Consider the following 20,715-nt stretch of genomic DNA (forward strand, 5'->3'; position numbering starts at 1 on the left):
AGCATGCCCAGACAAAGGCTGTCTGGGCATGCTGGGAGTTGTAGCTTTGAAACTACCAGAAGCAGCAGTGAAGAGCTTCACTGCTGCCTCTGATGCAGATGCCGCTGATCCACATGTCCACTGATCCACATGTCTGCCTCATGTCAGTCTTTAAAAAAACAACCCACCACCACCCCTTCTCCTCTCCAAACCCCCCCCCCCCCCCCCAGCTCTCCCGGCAGGGTGCACTACTCACCCCTGCTGAGCCTGTTCCTGACCGTCCTGCTCGCTTGTTCCTCATGCTTCACTGAACTGGTATGCCTGGGACCAGTCCTGACAGCTGACGTAATAGACGTCAGCGCAGCTCCACCGTCCGACACATTAAACCCACGCCCCTCGGCGTCACGTATCATTGACAGTGACAGATCATCTCTGGGAGCAAGTTAACCCCTTCGGAGTCCAGCAGGTCGGTGGGGACACGATTGGGTGTGTACAGTATACAATTATTTTTGCACAATGTTTCTGCGAGCTCCATCTGCAGACCGAGCTCACAGAAACAGTGAGTGACACCGATTGTCGGACGAACGGCAGGGTTTCCTCCCTCATGGCACCCCCCTTGTGAGCGGCACCCGGGGAGGCCCGCCCCCCACGCGCCCCCCCACGCGCCCCCTCCAAAATGATCTGCTGCGATCCGCATTTTAGTTAAAAAGCCGGTGGTACACTGTCATAAGTACAAGCCCACTCGCCACGTCAAGGCCACCTCAGAGTGGGTCCGTAATCTGACACTGGCATGGCCCCCGGTGGCGACCACTGCCTCCGAGAGTCCATGCCCAATGGGGGTAGCGATCCAGTTGCCAGACAGCCCCACTACTGCCCGACCAAGCCCCTGGCTCTGGGCCACTCCACCCCACAGACAAAGCATCACAGAAACAATGGCCGCCACAGAGAACCACACCAATATGAAACCTACCATGTGCTCGCTGCCAGAGGGCTGGGAGAATGGTGGAAGGAAACACTTATGCAGTTTCCTGCTAATTAAAAACGCCTGGGCCAAATGGGTGGAGTGGAGTGCTGGCTATGGAAGGAGGGAGAGACTACAAATATGCAACACAAAAAGAGAAACATAGCCGCACATCCACCATTTGTAATTCGATCTACTTGCTTCTCAGCATAATTTCAAAAACTAACAGGTTGTTAGTATACATTTTGATCAAAAAGTACAAGCCCACTCGCCACGTCAAGACCACCTCGTTAGAGTGGGTCCCTAACCTGACACTGGCGTGGCCCCTGGCAGCGACCACTGCTTCCGAGACCCCACACCCAATGGGGGGAGCGACCCAGTGGCCAGGCAGCCCCACTACTGCCCGACCAAGCCCCTGGCTCTGGGCCACTCCACCCCACAGACAAAGCATCACAGAAACAATGTCCGCCACAGAGAACCACACCAGTTTGAAACCTACCATGTGCTTGCTGCCAGAGGGCTGGGAGAATGGTTGGAGGAAACCCTTATGCAGTTTCCTGCTAATTAAAAATGCCTGGGCCAAATGGGTGGAGAGGAGTGCTGGCTATGGAAGGAGGGAGAGACTACAAATGTGCAACACAAAAAGAAAAACACAGCCGCACATCCACCATGGTAGGTTTCATACTGGTGTGGTTCTCTGTGGCGGCCATTGTTTCTGTGATGCTTTGTCTGTGGGCTGAAGTGGCCCAGAGCCAGGGGCTTGGTCGGGCAGTAGTGGGGCTGCCTGGCCACTGGGTTGCTCCCCCAGTTGGGCATGGGGTCTCGGAGGCAGGAGTCGCCACCGGGGGCTATGCTAGTGTCAGGTTAGGGACCCACTCTAACGAGGTGGCCTTGACGTGGCGAGTGGGCATGTACTTTTTGATCAAAATGTATACTAACAACCTGTTTTTGAAATTTTGCTGAGAAGCAAGTAGATCAGATTTTAATTGGTGGATGTGCGGCTATGTTTCTCTCTTTTTGTGTTGCACATTTAAAATAAAATAAAAATGCACAATTTTCAATTTCTTCATAAAATTTTGGAATTTTTCACCAAGAAATGATGCAAGTTTCGACAAAATTTTACACCTTACATAAAGTAGAATATGTCACGAAAAAACTATCTCGGAATCAGAATGAAAGGTAAAAACATCCCTTAAGGTGTTAATTAGACATGTGCAATTCGGTTCGGCACGAATGTCTAAATTAACGAATTTTACCGTTTTCGTGCATTCGGACCGATCCGAATGCACGAAAACATATTTTGAACATTCCCGAATAGCCACGATAATACGAATAGTAAAGTAACGAATACATTCGTTATTTCCCGTCCATAATGCTGTAAATAACGAATGCATTCGTTATCTGTAAACGAACGTGAAGAATTCATTCTGATAACAAATATAATAAAAAGGATATAGATAGTTTGATTTTTCGGATACATTCGGTATTCGGGTACATACGGTAAATCTTTTTATTCTTTTTTTGGACTTTAGCGATCCTAAAAAATTACGGAAATACCTTTTTTATTAAAATTTCGCAGGGTATCATAAAAAAATCATAATAAAAAAGATACAGTGGTGATGGAAAAAATTGTATCTAATGAAATGTATCTTTTTATTATGAAATGTTTATTCATTTTTAAACAGGGATCAATTTATGTGAGCGGGTAAAGCACTAAAAATGTAGCCGACAATAATGAAAATGTAGTGTGTGCTTGTTTTTCACTTTTTTTTAAAACATTTTTTAGGTAGTACTACTACTCCCAGCATGGAACACACACTTCCATGATGGGAGTAGTAGTTACCTGTACTAATTGACAGATCGCAGGGGTCCCTTGCGATCATCTTGTATAATGTATAGATGTGGGGGCTGCTCTTCTATGGTCCCTGCACTCAGGTATATATACACATATTCATATTTCCCGCAGAGCTGTGATTGGCCAGATGGTTCCAGCCAATCACAGCTCTCTGTGAGAAATAGGAATATGTGTATATATACGGCCGTGCAGGGGACCATAGGAGAGCGGCCGCCGCATTCATACATTATACTGGAGGATCGCAGCGGGCGTCAGGAGTGATACCCGCAGTGATCTTTCCTTTACTACAAGTACTAATACTCCCAACATGGAGCACACTCTGCTCCATGCTGGGAACTGTAGTACCTGTATTAATAGACAGATCGCAGCGGTTACACTCGCTGCCATATGTCTATTAATGCAGGTACTACAGCTCCCAGCATGGAGCAGAGTGTGCTCCATGTTGGGAGTATTAGTACCTGCAGTAAGGGACAGATCCCAGGGATGTCACTCCTCCTGACACCCGCTGCGATCGTCCTTATGTGAATTTCGGGATCAGCTGTTCTCAGGGCTACAGAGCCAGGAGAACAGCTGATGCTGAGCCGTAGGTATATATGTATATCTACTGCCCAGCAAGAACTTACAGTGAGCTTGCAATGTGTATACAGTATACACATTGCTGGCTCACTTAACCCCTTGCTGAGCTGTGCGCTATGTGCAAGCCCAGTAAGGAAAGAGTTAACTTACACTGCTGGACAGTGTAGGTTAACCCTTTGGGCGGTATACACTATATACAGCTATCTATAGATAGCTGTATACAGTGTATACAGAAGACGAAGTCCAGCTTACTTCCCTCGAGTCCCGGGCGGGGTTCGTGTAGCTCCGCCCCCTAGTGATGACGTCATTAGGGGGCGGAGCTACATAAGGGAACAAGGCTAATTAATCTGAAGCTCTGTTCACATTGTACGTTTTGTATAATGTGAACAGACCCTTCTGGCAGTGTCTACCCAGACAGGGAGACTCCAGCTGTTGCTAAACTACAACTCCCAGCATGCCCAGAGAGCCAAAGGCTGTCTGGGCATGCTGGGAGTTATAGTTTTGCACCAATTGGTGGCTCCCTGTTTGGGTAGACATTGCATCATGGGTGCTCTCCCCAGCGGACAGCGCCAAAAATGTCATAACCAATTTTTTGTTTTTTTCTTCTCGTTTCAGATCCGTGTATGCAGAGGATTACTGCGGATTCAATGGATTACGGCGGATTATTTATTTTTTCCTTTAATAAAATGGTTAACGAGGGCTGTGGGGGAGTGTTTTTTTAAATAAAATAATTTTTCCAATGTGTTGTGTTTTTTTTTTTATTGAATTTTCAAGGTTAGTAGTGGACGCTGTCTTATTGACGGAATCCATTACTAGGCCAGGGCTTAGTGCTAGCCCCAAAAACAGCTAGCGCTAACCCCCAATTATCACCCCGGTACCCACCGCCACAGGGGTGCCGGGAAGAGCCGGTACCAACAGGCCCGGAGCGTCAAAATGGCGCTCCTGGGCCTAGGCGGTAACAGGCTGGCGTTATTTAGGCTGGGGAGGGCCAGTAACAATGGTCCTCGCCCACCCTGGTAACGTCAGGCTGTTGCTGTTTGGTTGGTATCTGGCTGAGAATGAAAATACGGGGAACCCTATGCGTTTTTTTTTTAATTTTTTTTATTTAAATAAAAAAAAAACGCATAGGGTTCCCCGTATTTTCATTCTCAGCACAATACCAACCAAACAGCAACAGCCTGACGTTACCAGGGTGGGTGAGGACCATTGTTACTGGCCCTCCCCAGCCTAAATAACGCCAGCCTGTTACCGCCTAGGTCCAGGAGCGCCATTTTTGACGCTCCGGGCCTGTTGGTACCGGCTCTTCCCGGCACCCCTGTGGCGGTGGGTACCGGGGTAATAATTGGGGGTTAGCGCTAGCTGTTTTTGGGGCTAGCACTAAGCCCTGGCCTAGTAATGGATTCCGTCAATAAGACAGCTTCCGCTACTAACCCTGAAAATTCAATAAAAATAAAAAAAAAAACACAACACATTGGAAAAATTATTTTATTTAAAAAAACACTCCCCCACAGCCCTCGTTAACCATTTTATTAAAGGGAGAAAAAATAATCCGCCGTAATCCATCGAATCCGCAGTAATCCTCTGCATACACGGATCTGAAACGAGAAGAAAAAAAAACACAAAAAATTGGTTATGACATTTTTGGCGCTGTCCGCTGGGGAGAGCACCCATGATGCAATGTCTACCCAAACAGGGAGCCACCAATTGGTGCAAAACTACAACTCCCAGCATGCCCAGACAGCCTTTGGCTGTCTGGGCATGCTGGGAGTTGTAGTTTAGCAACAGCTGGAGTCTCCCTGTCTGGGTGGACACTGCCAGAAGGGTCTGTTCACATTATAGAAAACGTACAATGTGAACAGAGCTTCAGATAAACTAGCCTTGTTCCCTTATGTAGCTCCGCCCCCTAATGACGTCTTCACTAGGGGGGCGGAGCTACACGAACCCGGCCCAGGACTCGAGGGAAGTAAGCTGGACTTCGTCTTCTGTATACACTGTATACAGCTATCTATAGATGGCTGTATATAGTGTATACCACACAAAGGGTTAACCTACACTGTCCAGCAGTGTAAGTTAACTCTTCCCTTGCTGGGCTTGCGCATAGTGCACAGCTCAGCAAGGGGTTAAGTGAGCCAGCAATGTGTATACTGTATACACATTGCAGGCTCACTGTAAGTTATTGCTGGCCAGTAGATATACGATATATACCTACGGCTCAGCGTCAGCTGTTCTCCTGGCTCTGTAGCCCTGAGAACAGCTGATCCCGACATTCACATAAGGACGATCGCAGCGGGTGTCAGGAGGAGTGACATCCGCTGGGATCTGTCCCTTACTGCAGGTACTAATACTCCCAACATGGAGCACACTCTGCTCCATGCTGGGAGCTGTAGTACCTGCATTAATAGACATATGGCAGCGAGTGTAACCGCTGCGATCTGTCTATTAATACAGGTACTACAGTTCCCAGCATGGAGCAGAGTGTGCTCCATGTTGGGAGTATTAGTACTTGTAGTTAAGGAAAGATCACTGCAGGTATCACTCCTGACACCCGCTGCGATCCTCCAGTATAATGTATGAATGCGGCGGCCGCTCTCCTATGGTCCCCTGCACGGCCGTATATATACACATATTCCTATTTCTCACAGAGAGCTGTGATTGGCTGGAACCATCTGGCCAATCACAGCTCTGCGGGAAATATGAATATGTGTACATATACGTGAGTGCAGGGGACCATAGAAGAGCAGCCGGCGCATCTATACATTATACAAGATGATCGCAAGGGACCCCTGCGATCTGTCAATTAGTACAGGTAACTACTACTCCCATCATGGAAGAGTGTGTTCCATGCTGGGAGTAGTAGTACTACCTAAAAAATGTTTTTAAAAAAAGTGAAAAACACGCACACACTACATTTTCATTATTGTCGGCTACATTTTTAGTGCTTTACCCGCTCACATAAATTGATCCCTGTTTAAAAATGAATAAACATTTCATAATAAAAAAGATACATTTCGTTAGATACAATTTTTTTCATCACCACTGTATCTTTTTTATTATGATTTTTTTATGATACCCTGCAAAATTTTAATAAAAAAGGTATCTCCATTATTTATTAGGATCGCTAAAGTCCAAAAAAAGACTAAAGATTTACCGAATGTACCCGAATACCGAATGTATCCAAAAAAAACAACACGAATACCTGAATACCGAATGTATCCGAAAAATCTAAACCGAAAATATTGCCGAACCGAAATTTTTTTCCAAAACGAAAAAACGAAACGAAATTAAACGAAAATTTTTCTAGTGCACAAGTCTAGTGTTAATGTTTTGCCAAGTTGTACAACATATAAAAAGTTTTTGAATCTAGCAGCGCCAATTTAACTTATGTCAAAACTAATCCTTAACTCAGTCCTCTACTTTCTTAATTCTGTCCCACACCAGTTCTCCTCATAAAGCTGTTCATGCCAGACACTGAAGTGCTACAGAAGCAGAGCGGTGGGTTAGCAGGTAGACAGTGTACAGCCTCTACACACAGAGATGCAGGTAGGAATGATCTTCTTTGTTCTTTTACAGAAAAGAGCCAACACGGTGATTCTGTCCCTTATTAATTGGAAGTGATCCGGCTATTTTTAGAGAAACATAATATTCATTATTAATACAAAAGCAATTTTGTGAAGTGATACAGGGTTACTTTTTTATCCTGCACAGACAAAGAGACGCACACTGTGTGCTGAATGCAATGCTGCTGTGTGTCCATTATTAATAGGAATGTATTGAGGGGCTCAGCTGCCGTGATCTTCTGTCTATCATTAATATGAAGCCATGCAGAGGACCATCTTCAGTGACACATCAGATAGCATAGGCAATGGGACATGTCCAAAGCTGCACTGTCCTAGTTATTCTGAGCTGCTTATGAAACCGCTTGCCATTAGTTTAACCATACAAATTAAAACTCCTCTATGTGCCAAGAAAAATCTGCAGCAATTATTGATCTCTGATCGATGGCGCAATACCCAGTCCTTCCAATATGTCACTTCAGATTTCTGAAAGAAAAATCCTCTTTACAACCTGCTGCTTAGACTTTAACATTTCTGTTTGCATTGTGTTTTATGCACTCACTCTGTGTTCTGCTGCTGCGTGTTCCTTTACCTGCCAAGACTTGCTGTGAGATTTTATATTTCATTCTGTACAGTAAAAGGATCAAACCAGTGATGTATAAACCTGCCAAAGATGTTAAAGGAACAGACACAGAGCGCTGGTCTGAAAATCACGACTTGCCTTCTATTGGAAATAGAGTGCATTGTGTTTTGAATTTGCCCTTTTCTCTTTCCAAAGTATTGCATGCCAGTTATTTTACCCTTTTATAAAATGTATGCACAGAGAAATGCAACCTCCAACATTAAAGGGGTTATCCAGGAAAAAAACTTTTATTTTATATATCAACTGGCTCCAGAAAGTTAAACAGATTTGTAAATTACTTGAATAAAAAATGGTAATCCTTTCAGTACTTATTAGCTGCTGAATTTGAGTTGTTCTTTTCTGTCTAAGTGCTCTCTGATGACACCTGTCTCGGGAACTGTTCAGAGTAGAAGCAAATCCCCATAGCAAACCTCTTCTACTCTGTGCAGTTCCCGAGACAAGCAGAGATGTCAGCAGAGAGCACTGTTTACAGACAAAAAAGAGCAACTCTTCTTCAGCAGCTGATAATTATTGGAATAGAAATCATTTACAAATCTGTTTAACTTTCTGGAGCCAGTTGATATATATAAAAAAAAGTTTTTTCCTGGAATACCCCTCTTAAGTCATATGGCACTAAGAATAGAAGAGCTAGGGGCATGATATAGCAGATTTTTTTGAAGTAGTAAGTGGCACAACTGAGCTTTTTACCAGGTTGCTGAGGCACCTGTTGGTTAATGAAAATCTAGGAATATTTTTGCCACTGCTGGGCAAACAGAATGCAGAAACAATTACAAAATAGCAGTAGTTCCCAGTACTTTTGCCCAAGTATCCCTTAGAAGCCCATATTAACGAGATTGTAATTAAAATGTACCAGTAGTTTGCAAAATCTTTTTATATAATGTAGAACAGAACATTATGGGAAGCATTTATGAAGGTATATAGAGCCTTTTTTTTTTTTTTTTTTTGCTTACTCCGGGTGCATAAAATGTTTCACTTGCACCCAGGCACTATTTTGTGCGACTTTTGTGGCTAAGCAAAAAGTTACAAACAGCCTTACCTGAGCAAATTTCAGTTTTCCCTTTGCAGTGGTCACGTATTTAAGATGTGCGAAAGTCACACGTAAGCAAAAAAAAAAAGTCAGAAACCCCTTACAAAAAGTCGCACGTCTGCTCCAGCTCTGATCTGGAGTACAAAACTCCCATACGTGAGCAAATTTAAAAAGCTTTGCAAAAAAGTCACACAAAAGTCTCAGCTGCGACTTCTATGTTTTGGTTATGTGCTCGAAATGTATCAACCCCCTGTGATAGTATGATAAATATGTAGCACGTAGGCAAAACTAATGCAAAAAAAAAGCCTTCAGAACTTGCTTACCAAAGCAAACAATGATAAATGTCCTCCTATATACATTGGTAACAAATGTGTACTGTCTGTGTGTCTCTGTGGGGAGACAGAATACAGGAAGTGTGGGCGGGACAAACAGGGATCTGTGCAGGCTCCTAGCTTGTCAATCATCCTGCTGTGTGAACCGGGAGGCATGATACAGATCCTCGCTATACAATTTATATTATTTTCTTTACTCCATATCCTCTTATGAGGACCCCATCTCCTCTCCCTATTTCCCCTGGCCCTCTGACTCATAGGTGAAATGTTCTCTGATCAGAGTTGGTCACTTTTTCTTTTCTTCACTATCTGGCCTAGGATTTCTTTCAAGACTAAGACTTTACAAGTCTCCACAGAACCTGCCAAACAAACATTTTAGGCTCCTTTATTCAGCACAATGGCCACTTGTTTACAAACTCCCCATGTGTATTGTCCTGCAAAGTAATAGTGCTTGCTTTGTGCCCCCATATAGCAGCTAGGCCCCCTCTGTGCCCCCATGATGCCCCCTAGTAAGCAGCCCCCATACTTCCCTCCATTTAGTAGTAAGCCCCCTTTGTGCCCTTTATAGTACTAAGCCCCCCTACTGCTCTCATATAGTAGTAGATGGCCCCCATATAGTAGAAGGTGGCCCCTTCTGTGCCTCACATATAGTTGTAGGCCCTTCATACTGCTCCTATATAGTTGTAGGCCCCCATACTGCCTTGCTTCAGTTCTCCATTGCTACTCTGGTCCAGGTACCTACTGCTACGGCCCACCCATAGCAGTAGTTCCCTGGTCCAGAGGAGCACTGAAGCTGACGTGGTAGTTACCATCCACGACAGCTCGATCATTCCTTGCGGCAGCAATTTCAGCTAATACCAACAGCCATTGGTCACTTCCCTTAAAGTGACTGTAATTCCCTCTGCTACTTCAAGATCAGGCAGTATGATCAGTGGCTGTGATTGCCATTGCCGATTTTTTTTTTTTTTTTTTTTATGTACCTCCAGGAGAACTGCTAAATACCACGTCTTGGGAACCGCTGCTGGTCACAGTTCAAGTTCAAAAAGACAAATTAAGATCTACAAGTGGGAGATCTTGTTACAATCCAATGCAAACAAAGTCAGTAAAATACAAATTCCCAGCACTTCAATTCATCTATAAAATCAATATATAAAATGTCTCTTTCTCTGGTCTTAAGTGCCCTTATCTACAGTTTTACTGGTACTTTTATAGTAAAGTTTTATGCTTTGTATTATTTAGCTCTGTGTATAAAAATCCCAGAAATATCTTGGATCTCATGATGAAGCATTAAGTGTGAAACCAGTAGGGACATTACAGAGTTTGTGAGATGTACACAGTGCTAATTACCCTACAATTCTGGGCATTCCATATGTGTCTATAAACAATAAAACAGGCAGATACTAAGGAGAACATTTATACAGGCTAGTCTGATCCTCTATAATACCCAAAGTTTGAGCAAAGATGATTCCTTTCAAAGATGACAGCTCAATGGAGATTTGTATCCATTTATACCTAGAGCTAGAAAATAAAAGGTAAGCCATTGCTATAAAAGTGCCAGTAGGACTGTACATAAAGACACTTAGGAGTTCAGGGGGAGGGAAGTGCAGTCGGACCCCACACCAATCAGCTTGTTGTCCTCTATCTTGTTTGAGTTGGGGCCTGCTATTTTCTAGAAACAAATCAAGTGATATCTCTTAGTCTCTGCTTGCTGAGCTTTCCAGTTTAATATATTTCTAATTGTTTTACCTACAACAAAACACCAACTTTTCCCTTGTATTGGGCTATTGTACTAGATTCTTAAAGTGTAAGCAATTAGGCACAGAAAAAACAAAAAAACTAAAAGGAATGACTGATAAGGCAATTGACCATTACAAGTGATAGACCTCATGTTGAGAAGTATCTTTATCTTTAAAGGGGTACTCCGCTGTAAACATCTTATCCCCTATGCTGGGATCTCTGCTGTGGCACCCCAGTCAATCAGTGCACGGAGCGAACTCTGCTCCATGCCCGATGACTGGCGATGCCAGCCGCTACACCCCCTCCATTCACCTCTATGGGAGGAGGCGTGATGGCTATGTGCTAGACATCACGCCCCCTCCCTTAGACATAAATGGAAGGGCCGTGACATCACAAACGCAGAAGCTGCAAGATACCGTGTTCCGAATGCCACCCCCGCGACCTTATATCTTGTCCCCTATGCTTTGGATAGGGGATAAGATGTTTTCAGCGGAGTACCACTTTAAGGCATCTATGTCTTTATGCTGGTAAGATTAGAGCACTACATATTTGTACAACATAATGTATACTCAAGCATTTCTTATCGGATACTATTTTCATTAATTTGTCTCCAATAGTAAATAATGGCACTATAATTCAATTTACTCTCTTCTTACGTCTTTATGTTTATTCCCTCTCAGGTTTCTGCAGCTGTGTCCCACTTAGTATACAAGGATGTTATCTACCACAACCTATGAATACATTTCATAATGATACTGATGTAATATTTCCTTTCCAGCGTTCCATTTTATTGAAAACCATCTGCATCATGATAGGTATTGCTTTCAGTTTATTACTGTTTATAGTTTAGTATCAATTGCGAAATAGGGCACATTACTCTTAAATAAGTTTAGCCATTCAAATCACTCACAATCCAATACAATTCAATAGTAGAAATCAGAACCTCCATAAATATTTGCCTAAAATTGTTGTCATAGTCCTTTTGTTGGCAACAAAAAATTGTATAAGTAAGGAATCTGTTGAAATGACATGCCGATATATCAATGCATTTGATATCCATCCATTGGATAGACATGGGACCCTTTCAATTCGAAGACTCAAGCATGGTCAGCTGGTAACTACATTCTGTAATTTTCCAAACACATCCAAGTTTTGGCTTAGTGTTGATGCAGAACTTTTCAGTCTGAGATAAAATCCAGATACATTTGTTAAATTACCCAGAGTCAATAGTCTAGTCATAAAACAGAATGGGTCACTTGTATATCTGAGCATAGACATGTCAGCATGTCATTTTGACAATTTCCCCAAAATGTCTGTGCCCCAAAGGCACAAATCATGGTCTGAAATCTGTCTTTTCCTTTTTTTCCAAAACCCTTTTAAAAAACATAAAATGATGACTTTCCACCTCTCAATGTCCAGTAAAAAGATTCCCATCCTTTTAATCATGGGGAGAAACTCTTAAAAATAATTTCACTTAAGGAAAAACCAAATTCCTATTGTTATGTCAAGGATAAAGTATCTAGTGTAATTCATTATATAAGACCATATTCTGGCTGACCACTTTTTTGCTGCTACGCCACCAGTTTGAAAGCTTTATTTTATGCCGCTGATTCTGCTACCTATTGTAGCATAATTAGCTGCACAAAATATGGTGCAGCTCCTGTACGCGTGAACGCACCCTCTAAGGGTATTTTTACATGTACAGATTTGCTGAAAAATTTCTTGTTGAAGTTAAAGGAGCATTCCAGTCAAAGGCATCTTATTCCCTATCCAAAGGATAGAGGATAAGACATCTGATCGCGGTGGTTCTGCTGGGACTCCCCGCCATTCTATGTGGGGCTGCAGCTCCAGTCTCAGAAACGCCCCCTCCCATAGACATGAATGGAGGGGTCGTAACGTCACGTCTCCAGTCCCGGAAACACAGAGGTTTCCGAAACTGGAGCTGCAGCCCCGCATAGAATGAGGCTGCTGCACGGAGATGGCACAGGGTCCCAGCGGCAGGCCCTCCGCGATCAGACCCAACCTTTTGGATAGGTGATAGCATTTCTTTGGCCGGAATACCCCTTTAATTAGGAAAACGTGCAACAAATGTGCAGCATATCTACAAGTGTGGCCAATCTGGGCCTATATGTAATCATACCCTGAAAGTGACAACTCTTGATGCTGTCAAACCTCCATTAAACCCCAGGATTCCAGGGCACCCTGGTCTGTGGTTTAAAATAACCCCAAGTAAAAGATCTTTGAAGCTAAGAAAGTAGTGAAGTACCCAAGCAGCAAACATTGCTGATTCTAAGGCCCTGCATGCAATAGGACATGATCAGTAATGGGTGTGTACCTGTAAAAGTAAAGTTACCTCATTGGGCTAAGTCCAAGTAGGCCAGATATATGCTTAGTTCTGTCCCAGTACTCAATGGATGGAGGAAGGTAAAAACTATTAAACAAATCCAAAAAAAAGTTGCAAAATGCTAAACAAAGCTTGGAAACTAAACTAAACTGAGGGGACAGGTGCTGGTTAAGGCATATAGGAAAACCAAGTCTGGTTCTCACACATCCAGGTAAAGATATTTTTCATAGAATAGGCAAAAGTAGATAGGAGACTGGGTGACTCGGGCTTGCAAAACTTTATAACGTGGTATAAACGTGGTGATCAGAAGAAGTATCATTTAGATTTGAAACAGCTGTCCTCCCAGCCCACTTCCCTGCTTCTCTGGCTTTTCTCTTCCACTTGGCTATGTGTGAGTTTTTACCTGGAAAGTTTTGCAAGCCGAGTTACCCAGTCCCCTATCTACTTTTACCTTATCTATAACAAATAGGAAAGTCTGCATAGATTTCAAACAAGTGTTTGACCAAAGTGTCAAACTGAAGCACAAAATGGGACCCAAAAGCAACCTATTTATGAATGTGACCCTGTCAAATCATTTAGGAAAATGAATACATTTTGTATTTCAGATACCTTATCAACATAAAATACAGTGGTCCCTCAACATACAATGGTAATCCGTTCCAAACGGACCATCGTTTGTTGAAACCATCGTATGTTGAGGGATCCGTGCAATGTAAAGTATAGGACAGTGGTCTACAACCTGCGGACCTCCAGATGTTGCAAAACTACAACACCCAGCATGCCCGGACAGCCGTTGGCTGTCCAGGCATGCTGGGTGTTGTAGTTTTGCAACATCTGGAGGTCCGCAGGTCGTAGACCTCTGTTAGAGAAAGTTGTACTCACCTGTCCTTGCCGCTCCAGAACGTCACCGCTCGTCACCGCTGCCCGGGATGATGCCGTCCAGCGCTGTCGCCGCGTCCCCGAGGTGTCCCCGACGCTCCGGTAAGGCCTCTGCTTCCCTGGCCACCGCACTCTCCGTTGCCGCCATCACATCGCTACGCACGCCGCTCCTATTGGATGATGGGACGGCGTGTGCAGCGACGTGATGACGTCGCTGGAGAGCGCCGACGATGCAGAGGATCCCGAAGAGGATGCGCCGGAGCCCCGAGGACAGGTGAGTGGCCATCACCGGAGCTCACGGGGCACTGTAAACGGCTATCCGGTGGCAGCTGAAGCAGTCAGCGCTGCTGGATAGCTGTTTATGCGATTGCCCCGACGTAAAAAAGCATCGTATGTTGATGCTGCCTTCAAAATGCGATGGCCTTTGAGAGGCCATCGCATGTTGAAATTATCGTATGTCGGGGCCATCGTATGTCGAGGGGTAACTGTATAGGTCTTATGTTCATAACAAGGTATTTGAAATACAAAATGTATTTATTTCATTAAATGACAATGTTTACCATAATGTACCATAAATGGTAGATAGGGGGTTGAGCAAAGACTGGTTTAAGTAAATTCTTCTAAAATCTGCCAACCAGTCTGCTGTTTGTCTCTAAGAAGAGAATTGAATTCTCACTCTGGCTCTAGTTTTTAACCTGCAGGTTTCCAGCAAATTTACATTCTACAACAAATGAAGTGAAGATGAAAGAGAGGGGGGTTTACAGAAGAAGCAAAGAGATTAAAGCAGACGTTTTAAGATTAATCTGCTGGTCTTCCTTGCTCTACTTTCTACAGATAATTATGGCTGAGGTTCTGTCCTCACAGCTATTGTGCGAGCAGGATTATTAGGAGATCCACATATTAAGCTGAGGAGACATGAGGCTGGCACAGAGGAGCAGAACGATGTATTAAAATGCCATTACCTGGAGCTAATAGTAAAAACACAATTAAATACAAAAAGTGATAGGGAGTGTGTATACTCACATAATAATATAGGATACGCAAGCGACTCACCGGATCATTAATTAAAGTATTAAAATCTGCAGAACTATGGCAATTGAAAACTATTTGTTTCTAAGATTTACATGAGACCCCTTTTCAAGACTTAATAGCTATAATTACCAGGCGGTAAGGAGAATCTCCAGTGAAGGAATTAAAATGAAATACTCAAAATATGTAATACTAGCCTGGCCCTGAAAAGTCTGTTTAAACTCCTGCTGAACGCATAAAGTCACATTTGTAACAAATCGGTAAATTGTTCTTATGTATGCATGTATCTAGAATCTTAAAAAGAAAAATCATTATGGTAAGCATACAGTTGTGGTCAACATTACTGGCACCCCACTATGTAAGTACATCATGTAAAATATCTCCTGAATTAAAGAGTTTACTGAGGCTGGGTAATAATAAACTCATGCATTTGATACAGAAAAGTACAAAAAAAACTTAAAAACTTTTTAAAACTCGCCAGCAAAATAGAATACAAAATTGAAACCAATGTCTAGACATACATATTAAGCAAAAACAAAAGGATAAAATCAGACTAACCTGTGATTAATTAGAAATCAGATCTACCGGCCCCACATTGTTTGTGCTCACATGACTTTTATCAGCCTATATATGGTGGCTTTAAAGAGTACTTCACTGGCCAGCATTCAGAATATTTAGTTCAGAATGCTGTGTGCACGCTGCGGGGGTTGGCCATGACCCCTCGTGAGGTCACGCCACGCCTCCTCAATGCAAGTCTATGGGGCGTGACAGCCGTCATACACCCTCCCATAGACTTTCATTGAGGGGGCGTGGCATGATCTCATGAGGGGGAGTGGTCAACCCCCGCATCACACACAGCCTGTTCCAAAATGTTCCGAACGCTGGCTAGTGGAGTACCCCTTAATGTTTATAAAGGCCAGCTTTACCCCCTGAAAGAGACCTTCCTGAGCACACTAGAAAAGCTATTATCACCAAACACAAGGCTATCTCCATGTAGAAGAATACCATTACTTGTCAAAAACCTTTATGGGCACGATGAAAAGAGTTCAAGAAAATCCTTTAAAAATTGGTTCAAAATATAACAAAAAAAAAAAAAACATGTACAACATCTTAAGAACTTCAATCTGAGCTGGAGGGTTTGGGTTGGTTTAAAGCCATAATATATTTCCCAAACTGAACAAAATGCTTTCTTTGGGTGAAGGACAAGGAGGACCCCACTGTTTAAAGATAAGCGTTAAAATGTATGACTGGACTTTGTGAAAAGTTACATTGACAAACCACAATCCTTCTGGATAAACAAATCCAGACAAGAGATATAGTAAGTTCAGGCACTGCTAGTCTACCATAGGGTGACAGTCTTACTGTGAGAGAGGCTTGTTGCGGTGAACAGTGTTGCACACAGTACTAATAGGTGGGGCTCATTTGTGAAAACGGCAGCATGTAGATACACTCCAAGATAGCATGAATGACAAAGGCACTCACCAGGTACTGTGCGACATCTTCTTTATTATATATGATACATTGGTGCAAGGAAAAGGCGGCCACAAGCCGCTACAAGTATAAGACGCCAGTGAACATTGATTGGTGAACTGCGCACACTGGCGTCTTACACTTGTAGCGGCTTGCGGCCCCCTTTACCAGCACGAATGTATCGGATATAATAAAGAAGAAATCACACAGTACCTGGTGAGTGCCCTTGTCCTTCTTGCTATCTTGGACTGTATCTACCTTCTGGGTAAATGTTCTTGGGATAAAATCAAACTGGAGTTCTTCAGAAATGCATACCGGCAATATATTTATAGAGGAAATGAAGGCTATAAAGAAAAATGCTCCCTACCTACAGTACACTGAAACTTGGTGGAAGACCTATAATGTTGTTCGGCTACTTTAATGTCTCTGAGACTTGAGGCTTTTACTGTGTTACAGGAACAATTAAATACAAAGATTATCAGAGTAATATGTGCTCCCAAGTGTAAGAAAACTAGGCATGACTCAAAGGAAGTAGGGTCTAAAGCAGGATAATGACCAAAAGCACGTATCCAAAAGTACATGTAAAGGGATAAGCAGGAAAAAGGAGTTGTTTTAAACTGACCAGCAATATAACCTAATCTCAATCCAATAAAAAAATAAAAAAAAAAACAGTAGAGAGAGATTAATTCTGCATTCATCATCATAACATATGTTCACACTGGCCATACATAATGACATCCAAAATAAAGGATGACTATGAGGATATTTTATTGGAAACATTCATTTATGGAAAAAAATCATCTCCACAAAACACAATCTGTTTATAAAGGCCAGTGACTAGTGACTATTGCACAATAAATATATGCATTGGTAATCACTTTCTAGACAATGATGGTTCGTCATCGATTAACTAAAATGATTATACGTTAAGTTTCACCTGACAAACCGAAGCTTTGGTTGAACTGGTCCATTACCATCAGCTATGATATAGAAAGTGGATTTCCACTTGTTACTTTCCATTTTCACAGGTCAGTAATCCAAAATGGTTCCTACATTTGTACACATTTTTTGTCAGCAGCCCATTCCATAATAAGATAGGAAGAGTCTCTTCTGACAAATAATAATTTTAATGTCTGCATAAAAAAAGGCAACTAGCCGACAACTGAGGATTTAAACACTTGTTAGAGGATCAATGGGATGTTTACACAGACCAATGAATGGGAACCAAAATTCAAAGGAGCATTCATTCACCCAAACATTGGACCATTTAAAATTACACTAAGAGGTAAAAAGGTAAAAAAAAAATACACTTTATTAAAGTGCATTAGCTAGAAGCAGGACAGAAGACAGAACCTATGCCCCCTTCTGCTCTCCAGCAATTCAGAACTAGGGATATATCACAGCTTGTCTTGTCAAGCAGGAAGGGAGGGGAGCAGCAGGGAAGGACAGGGAAGAGACATCCCAGCATGCGGGTTCATTGTTTACCTTACATCTGGACAACTGGTGGGCAAACAACTCATCAGCCCATATGACTTCACCATCCTATGTGACAACACTAGTCAAAGCTGACTATATGAAATATCAAGCTATGGTTTATATCTAAGAGTAATGAGATATCAAATTTTGGACATGAACTGTATGGCTAATATTTAGCAACTGTGTTGAATGCTTCATGGTAATATTCTCTTGGACTAATGAGGAAAGCCGATTACAGTCATTCGTCTAGGAACACAGGAACATCATTTTTGTGATCAGGGGCCCCAGCTGTTGAACAATACACTGATATTATGTGAATAAGTGTTGAAGTGTGACTGTCACTAATTTGAACCCTCATAAACTAATCCCAGGATGACAAAGTTAACAATTACAATTCCTTCACCCCCCCCCCCTGTTTACACAGCCACATCCTTCCTAAGTCATGACAGGAGTGAAGGTACGTCTTTCGTGTCCTTCATTGCTATGTCCACGGTGAAACCTCTTAGGGATGTACTGTGTGACAAACCCTTCTTGCCCTACATGCCTTATCAATGCGCACAATTACAAAATTTTTATAACATGGCTAAAATCTCCCTTAATCTTCACTGGCCACTTACGCCCTTTGAATCCCTTTGTGTTGCCACATCACCAGAGGCCTGTCTGGTAAGCATGTTCTACAGTCTCCTTCTCAATTGCTATCGCGACCACCCCTTGCCATTTCTCTCGGGTGGGAACATGAACTTGGTTGTACATTTACTGATGGGGAATACGACATTTCCCTGGCCCTATGTCATAAGTCAAAAATATCTTGCAAGGCACAGGAAACTAACTATAAAATACTTACCAGATGGTATAGGGTTCCGACCTTTCTTACACATATGTACCCCTCTCTCCCGAATGTGTGCTGGCGATGTGGTGCTGGAAGGGGCACTATGCTACACATATGGCTCACTTGCCCTATACTGTCGCCCTTCTGGACTCAGGTCCTATATGTGATTCACATACCTTAGGTAAAACTACAACTTGACCCGGGTCCCCTCTTTCTCTCGATTCTCTCTGGTCCAATCTCTTAGTGGTCAAGATCTCTTCTGTGATTTCTCTTGTTAGCCGCAAGAACAGTAATCCCTTGTCTCTAAAAATCTACCCTTCCTCCCTCCCTTTCATCTTGGCTTCAGGAGATTGTCCACCTCCATAGAATGGAATAACTGCTAGCTGATTCCCATGAACAACTAAACTTACATCAATCAATTTGGCACCTGTGGACGGAATTTTCTTCCTCCCCAGAGTTTAGGAACCTATATTCACTGACCTTACCATCCATAACGTAACTACCATGCAGCCCTCCCCACATAATCTCCCTTGGAGTTCTCCCTCGTTCCCTTTGCCTCCTTTTCTTATTCCATGGTTTGGGCAGTCAGGGGGATGCGCATGTCCGGCGAGGTAAGTCTCTTTCTCCATTACCTGTCTCTCTCCGCCCCTTTCCTCCATACTTTCTTTTTTGCTGCATATGCTCTTCACCGCATGATATTTCTGAAGATGTACACCCTCTTGAATTTTATGCATACGTCATTTTCCATATGCTGTCTCGACATTGCCTCCATTTTTATTTTAGTTTTTATGTCTTGTTATACTTATTGGAAAGGTTTAATAAACATTCTACTATTTAAAAAAAATGTACAATTCAAGCATACCTTTTGCTGCTTTCTAGAAGCTTTGATCAACAACAGTTGGATCCCCTGTTTGTCACCGCTGGGACCGCCGTGTGATTGACACACAGGTTCCAGTTCTTCTTACATGTGGACGGCAAGTTTTCTACTGTAGAAGAAAAAACAGTGCCCATTCTCCTGTCTTCCTAGAGATCACACCGGTGATGTGTTTTCATAGCAAGCACTCGCTCTCTCTTCGAATGCTCGCTCCCAAAGGCCCCAGTGTGCGGCGTAATGCTAGCAGCAGGGGAGAGAGCCAGAGCTTGCTGTGAAAACTGCCCACCCGCATCGCTTCACCAGGGTGCACTCTAAGAAGACAGGAGAATGGGCACTGTTTTTTCTTCTACAGATGAAAGCCTGCATGTAAGAAGAATAAGGGGCCTATGCGCTGGGACCTGTGTGTCAATCACACAGCAGTCCCAGGGCAGAAATACAGGTGATAGGCGAGGCGGCCATGTGCCATAGCCACGCCTACCCCACTGTTGTTGACCATCTTATAAAGCATTTTTTAGCCTGATCAAAGCTGCTAGAAAGCAGCAAAAAGGTATGCTTGAATAGTAAATGTTAACAACATTGTCATCCTATGGTTAGTTTAGGGGGGTACAAAATAGTGACAGGTGTGCTTTAAGTGTCCTTAGCATAGTTTAACCCTGATTAACCAATACATCCAAGTGAATCACAATCAATTCGGTGGATTGATGAACAAAACATAAAAGATCTCACCTCTAGTCAAAATGTTAAATTATTAGAACATGTTTGTTTAATTTTCTTTTAATTCAAAGAATGTTCACAATTCATATTGTATTATTTTAATACATGATAGATGCAATTAATAATTGCTGGTATGGTGTATCATTATGGGTTTAGCTGCCTTAACTTGAAGTTTGAATGTCAGCGATATCAATGCCACTATAGAGCATATTAACTCATCCTGTGACACAATACATTCGCTGTTCCTTGTCTGCCGAGTGATCTTGAAATGAAAGTATTAAAAATTAAACTTCCTAGAACAAAACCATTTTGTAGGGAGTATTAAACTCTTCGGTGGTTGCTCAGCTCAGATGGCATATAAGACCCACAGGCGTCCCCTGTACATGGTGATGTTCATAACCCAAGGTCATAAGAGAAAGAGAACAGGAAATCATTT

At 42.8% G+C, this 20,715-nt stretch overlaps 1 protein-coding gene across 1 annotated transcript in view; it reads left to right on the forward strand.

Moving 5' to 3' along the window:
• The first annotated feature begins 495 nt into the window (after positions 1 to 495).
• The window catches only part of LOC130293213 (uncharacterized), an 89,236-nt gene continuing 69,016 nt past the window's right edge, over positions 496 to 20,715 (forward strand). The window contains exons 1-3 of the mRNA XM_056541715.1: positions 496 to 538; positions 6,810 to 6,911; positions 11,345 to 11,479. Coding sequence (XP_056397690.1) covers positions 496 to 538; positions 6,810 to 6,911; positions 11,345 to 11,479 — 280 coding nt within the window. The remainder of the gene's footprint in view (positions 539 to 6,809; positions 6,912 to 11,344; positions 11,480 to 20,715) is intronic.

This window comes from Hyla sarda, chromosome 10 (assembly GCF_029499605.1).
Source record: "Hyla sarda isolate aHylSar1 chromosome 10, aHylSar1.hap1, whole genome shotgun sequence".
NCBI lineage: Eukaryota > Metazoa > Chordata > Amphibia > Anura > Hylidae > Hyla > Hyla sarda.